The sequence below is a fragment of the Mytilus galloprovincialis genome, chromosome 8 (assembly GCF_965363235.1).
Source record: "Mytilus galloprovincialis chromosome 8, xbMytGall1.hap1.1, whole genome shotgun sequence".
Taxonomy (NCBI): domain Eukaryota; kingdom Metazoa; phylum Mollusca; class Bivalvia; order Mytilida; family Mytilidae; genus Mytilus; species Mytilus galloprovincialis.
Window position 1 is genome coordinate 72,771,508 of NC_134845.1, and position 6,000 is coordinate 72,777,507.

A 6,000-nucleotide genomic window follows, 5' to 3' on the forward strand; every position below is an offset into this window, starting at 1 on the left:
TTCAGGGCCAGCAACCCAACAACGGGTTATCCGATTCATCTGAAAATTTCAGGGCAGATAGATCTTCACCTGTTTAACAATTCTACCCCATGTCAGATTTGCTCTTAATGCTTTGGTTTTTGAGTTATAAGCCAAAAACTGCATTTTACCCCTATGTTCTATTTTTAGCCACGGCGGCCATCTTGGATGGTTGGCCGGGTCACCGGACACATTTTTTAAACAAGATACCCCAATGATGATTGTGGCCAAGTTTGGTTTAATTTGGCCCAGTAGTTTCAGAGGAGAAGATTTTTGTAAAAGTTAACGACGACGATGTCATGTCATTTTTGATAACAAAACGGCAAATTAAAAAAAACTGCACCATACCACTTTTAGACGACCAGTCTAAAATTTAAGTAAAATCATTTCTCTAGATGTATACCAACTTTTAGCCGTATACCCTAAAGTGAAATTAAACTCTGTTAATAATCGCCTTTATACTATTCCATCACCGCACTACTGGGTGGTGCATAAAAAAATATGTGTTTTCTATCCTTAGTTTTTCATTATTCCAAAGTGAGTCTGATTTAAACTCTTCTTACGGGTTAAATAAAAAGTATAGGAATTTCATAAAAAAAACTAATTACAGTACCTAATGATTGTCTTAAAATTTAATTTATGTACATGTAATTACACTTTTATAATTTCTACTTTGGAAACCCTCAGATATAGGATTATTATTTGGACTTCTGTGTCATGGTGATTGCTCAGCATCACTTCAATATGGATAATGACACAGAATATTGTGTAATATCATATTATTAGCCTAATAAAATGGTCTTTTAATATAAGTATCTTCATGTTTTCTACAGTAATTAAATCTTTGTTCTATTATCAAATGTTTTCATAACAGTATTAACCTTATTATAGAGTTGTTTTTACCTAAATAATCCTCATAAAATTAGGGATGCCAGTTAACTCGAGGTTCAAATAACTTAGTTAGTTCTTACATCTATGTAACATATTACCATACTTTTAATTTAACATGTTAAATTCATTATCACTCTTACCAATGGTTCTCCTAAGACCTGTTCTATCTTTTTCTCAGCAACTGTGCAGAATTCTAAAAATAATGTCTGCAGTATGTACTCTCCAGGCTTTTTGTTAAATTCTTCATTTCTGTTACCATGATTACTATTGTCATGCCTCCACGGAAACCTGATGACAGCAGCAGTGTCAATGTCTTTCTCCATACTTTCTACTATACCTATAAAATAAGTAAATGTATCAAATTGATGTAAGCAGCAGTGTATTTATTCATACGTAACTTTATAATGTATTCATATATATGATGTTCAGTAGTTGTCGTTTGTTGATGTGGTTCACAAGTGTTTCTCGTTTCTCTTTTTTTTTATAGATTAGACTGTTGTTTTTCTTTTTTGAATAGTTTTACACTAGTTATTTTTGGGGCCCTTTATAGGTTGCTGCTTGGTGTGAGCCAAGGCTTCATGTTGAAGAGGGGCCTCGGTGGCCGAGTGGTCTAAGTAGTTACTACTGTAATCACTAGCCAGTCAACACTGAGGTTGGGAGTTTGAAACCCGCTCATGACGGTGCACTCGTCTCCAATCTTAATTAACTAGGATTGTCAGTTTGCCAATCGAAGGTCGGTGGTTTTCTCAGGGCACTCCAGCTTCCTCCACCAATAAAAACTGGCCGCCACAATAGCCTAAATGTGGTGCTTAAAAGTGGCATTCAAATACCAAAAATCAATCAAATCCATGTTGAAGACTGTACTTTGATCTATAATAGTTTACTTTTATAAATTGTGACTTGGATAGAGAGTTGTCTCATTGGCACTCATACCACATCTTCTTATATATATATTCTAGCCTAAATAAGGACATACATAGGTGTATGCAACATGTAAACTATTGGGAGATAGTAAATACATGTAGGAGGTCTCAGTAATATAAGCATTTTTGTATACCTTATATTGTGGATCATTTTTTTTTTATCTATATCAATTTAAAATTAAATTTGTACCCTGTACATAAGTTTTAAAAATATTAAATATTAGGTGGTTCATGCCCTACATGTACCTCCCATGCAAATTAAGTTTTCCATGGGTAAATTACCTTTCTCTTCTTTTGAAGCCATCTGTCTGTGGATCTAAAATACCTTCTTCTGTTTAGTATCTTTCATATTTCTATGCAAATATTCAATAAAATAATTTTTTTAAATATTAATTTTCTTTTATAGAACTTTGGTTTAAGAGTTTTATATGTTCTGGCCATTATTGTGTTCATATACATGTTTTCAGACTTATGATAAGATTTACTTTCTAAATGAAATTGTGTGTGTCTAATAAAATTGAGAATGGAAATGGGGAATGTGCCAAAGAGACAACAACCCGACCATAGAAAAAAACAACAGCAGAAGGTCACCAACAGGTCTTCAATGTAGCGAGAAACCCCGGCATCAGGAGGCGTCCTTCAGCTGCCCCTAAACAAATATATACTAGTTCAGTGATAATGAACGCCATACTAATTTCCAAATTGTACACAAGAAACTAAAATTAAAATAATACAAGACTAACAAAGGCCAGAGGCTCCTGACTTTGGACAGGCGCAAAAATGCGGCGGGGTTAAACATGTTTGTGAGATCTCAACCCTCCCCCTATACCTCTAGCCAATGTAGAAAAGTAAACGCATAACAATACGCACATTAAAATTCAGTTCAAGAAAAGTCCAAGTCTGATGTCAGAAGATGTAACCAAAGAAAATAAACAAAATGACAATAATACATAAATAACAACAGACTACTAGCAGTTAACTGACATGCCAGCTCCAGACTTCAATTAAACTGACTGAAAGATTATGATTTCATCATATGAACATCAGGCACAATCCTTCCCATTAGGGGTTTAGTATCATACCATCATAACATATATGAGTAGAACATAACCTGTGTCATGCCAACAACTGGTTTTTGAATAAATGTGTTTAGTTCCGATGCAAAGACCCTATAAGTGAATCAATATAAACGCCAAAATATGCAATCTTTAATGACCTGACAACAGTATCATAACTATATCCCTTCTTAGTCTATTCAAAGGTTTTGTTAGTTTTTGAGGTGAATACTGACACCTTTGTGCTTTATAAAGAATATTTCCATAATCAAAGAGCAGATTGCTCTGAGGGATACGATTGCCATTGTTTCATTGACACATGCATGACATGTATGCATGTAGCTGGATAATATTATTTTCAAAACTAATTCAAATGACAAACAGACATGTAAAATAGTTACAAAATAGCCAAATTTGGATAAAAGTGTATGAACAACGTAATTAGGTCTATTGTGTTTTATTTTTGTACTATCAATACCAAGTTTACTTTCCACAGCAGTCACTGACTGACTCAGAGTGAGAGATGTCAGAGAAGGTATTTTATTTCAGTCATTGGTTACATTATATTTTATTAAGTGTCTGTTAGCGCTGCGCCGACGTATAGTCATCAATGTGCTGATCGATCGTCGTATGATGTAGATGTAGATTTCAATTCGTATCCTATCACCTTTTTCCTACGTTAATTCTAGGAGGAACCCCATTCCTAACTCTTTAAATATTTAATTTCCTTTGGGTCAGTCATCATGGCTCCTTTCCGTACACATTTATCAGTTTAAATTGCATTTGTTTTTAATATAATACGACGTTTATTGACAGAACCAGCTAATACTCGACGTCTTGTTTATATTCAGAATTCACGGAAGTTACTGCCGGAAAGGGAGACAACTCGAAACGATAATATGGAAGACTCCATTTCGCCTGAAGGGGTGTTCTACGATGTGGAATATATTTATTTTAATCTAAATGATGCATATGCTTTAAAATTATGCAACAACAATAACCCTCAATAGCAGACATACATAGAAAAGATCCCATGAGTTATAAATTAATTAATTGAGTGGGGAATCCAGAGCAACCATTCAATCTAAAACCCCTTAAAGTCAAGAAAACTATACGCATGCGCATAATTTCCAAATCAAACTCAGGGGCAAGATATATTAAAAATGCTTATTAAACGACCTAGATGGTTCTCAATTTCTTTATTGAAGTACAATCTCAAATATCAGTTTCATAACGGTAACATATATAAGAAAAACTCCACTTCAGTTCTTATATGACAGAAATAGATTTATCGGTATTCAGAGAACTCTCGCATTTTATCAAAACCGGAAATTCCCTCTGACGTGTTTTTAAATTTATAACTACACTAAATATAAATACTGCTTAATTCTGATTTTCCGTGTTGTTAAAAACACGCATCGAAGTCAAGGGAATTATCAAACATGAAGATTATGAAAAGAACATTATAGGAAAGTTGATTAAGTTCAATCCCTTTGTTTGTTTTTACCTTTTAAAGCAAGACAATCATAAGAATCTGATATGTTCCTTAATGTTTAGAATAAAACGATTGACGTGAGGGAAATTGCTCTGAGCCACCGGTATAAGTCTACAGATTGCTTGAAAGCAATCGTATCCCAAAAAATTGGATGTGAAATACCTGAACGTATAAGAAGTTTGCATGTTGAGCTATATTTACGAATGATGTCCTTATACCGATGATAAAATTTAGTAAATGTTTTGACTAGTTTGTGATATCGAAAACCCTGGTGTAATAATTTTTCAGAAATACATAAATTTCTTTCGTTAAAATCTAAAACATTGTTACATACACGAGCGAATCGTACAAGTTGAGATATATAAACAGCGTAAGATGGTGACAAGGGAACGTCACCATCTAAAAATGGATAATTAACGATAGGAAATGAAAAATCATCTCTTTTATCATAAATTTTAGTATTCAGCTTTCCGTTAGTGATATAGATATCAAGATCGAGGAAAGGTCAGCATGGTCAGTGGTCATTGTTAGTATTAGCTTTATTTAAAGTAAGTTCAACAGGATAAATTTCTTTAATATACATATTGAAGTCGTCATTATTGAGAGCCAAAATATCATCCAAATATCTAAAAGTATTATTAAATTTGTTTATCAGATGTTGTTCGATGGGTCTTTGCTTATTTTTGTCATAAATTGTAACAGGAATGGAGATAACAATATTGTATTCTAAGCTCCGACGGCATCAACTGAGGATTTGATGGTCGCAAATACCCGTTTACTGTCTCCACTAACGCGTCGCCAGTAAACTGGTAAACTTAATTTGAGACCATCAAATCCCCGTCGGAGCTTATAATACAATACAGTTATATCCTAAATATTGATAAATATTGATAAAGCAAAGCAAATATTTCGTTACAGTGTAAGGTCAAAATCGATCACGCCCGCTTGGTTAGTACCTATATCCGCTGTACTGATGATACATGTTGACTTATTGTTAAAATTTAGAACTTACTCTAAGTCTTTGTCAAATACGAAACTAAATGTTTGAACTTTAACACAGAACAAATCATCCTATTCCCTACCGTCAAAGTATCATTGCGATCCACAACAACGGTCGTCTTCTTCTTCAGTTTCAGAAAACTATGAACATACTGATGTTTACTTTACTGCATTTTCCAGTGGCGGATTCAGAAGGGGGCGTAGAGGGCGTACGCCCCCTTTGCTCGGACTTTTTTTTTTTTTTTTATGTGTATATATGTCTCTGTATTATTTATATGTCTCTGCTATGGTGGAGTTGACCAGTGCATCGAAAAAATCGTCGCTCAGTCATTTTAATATTCAAATTACAGTAACACATTGCTTTTGCTGAGGATGATAATCATGACACCTTCAAAGCGACACATGATTGAGCAAGAACGTATTGACTTCTATTTCATTATTCCACCAAACAGAAAGTAATACTCTATATATATACAGACTATTACACTCTCATGACAAAAAAGTTCCGCATCAATATTAAACACTTACGAAAACATGTTTAACCCCAAACGCCCCAGCCTATTTTAAAATAACATAGCCCCACAGGACGCAATTACGACTGGACACAATTACGAACGAT

The 6,000-nt window shown here is 34.0% G+C and overlaps 1 protein-coding gene across 7 annotated transcripts in view; it reads right to left on the reverse strand.

Moving 5' to 3' along the window:
* The window catches only part of LOC143042521 (protein furry-like), a 373,316-nt gene extending 367,881 nt beyond the window's left edge, over positions 1-5,435 (reverse strand). For 6 of the 7 annotated variants that reach the window (XM_076214885.1, XM_076214883.1, XM_076214882.1 and 3 more), the window contains exons 1-3: positions 5,395-5,433; positions 2,115-2,185; positions 1,050-1,246 (exon numbers count right to left, since the gene is read on the reverse strand). In XM_076214885.1, coding sequence (XP_076071000.1) covers positions 1,050-1,246; positions 2,115-2,136 — 219 coding nt within the window. In that variant the 5' untranslated portion in view covers positions 2,137-2,185; positions 5,395-5,433. Of the gene's footprint in view, positions 1-1,049; positions 1,247-2,114; positions 2,186-5,394 lie in introns of all 7 variants that reach the window. The other variant, XM_076214884.1, reaches the window with a different exon arrangement.
* Positions 5,436-6,000: the final 565 nt, after the last annotated feature.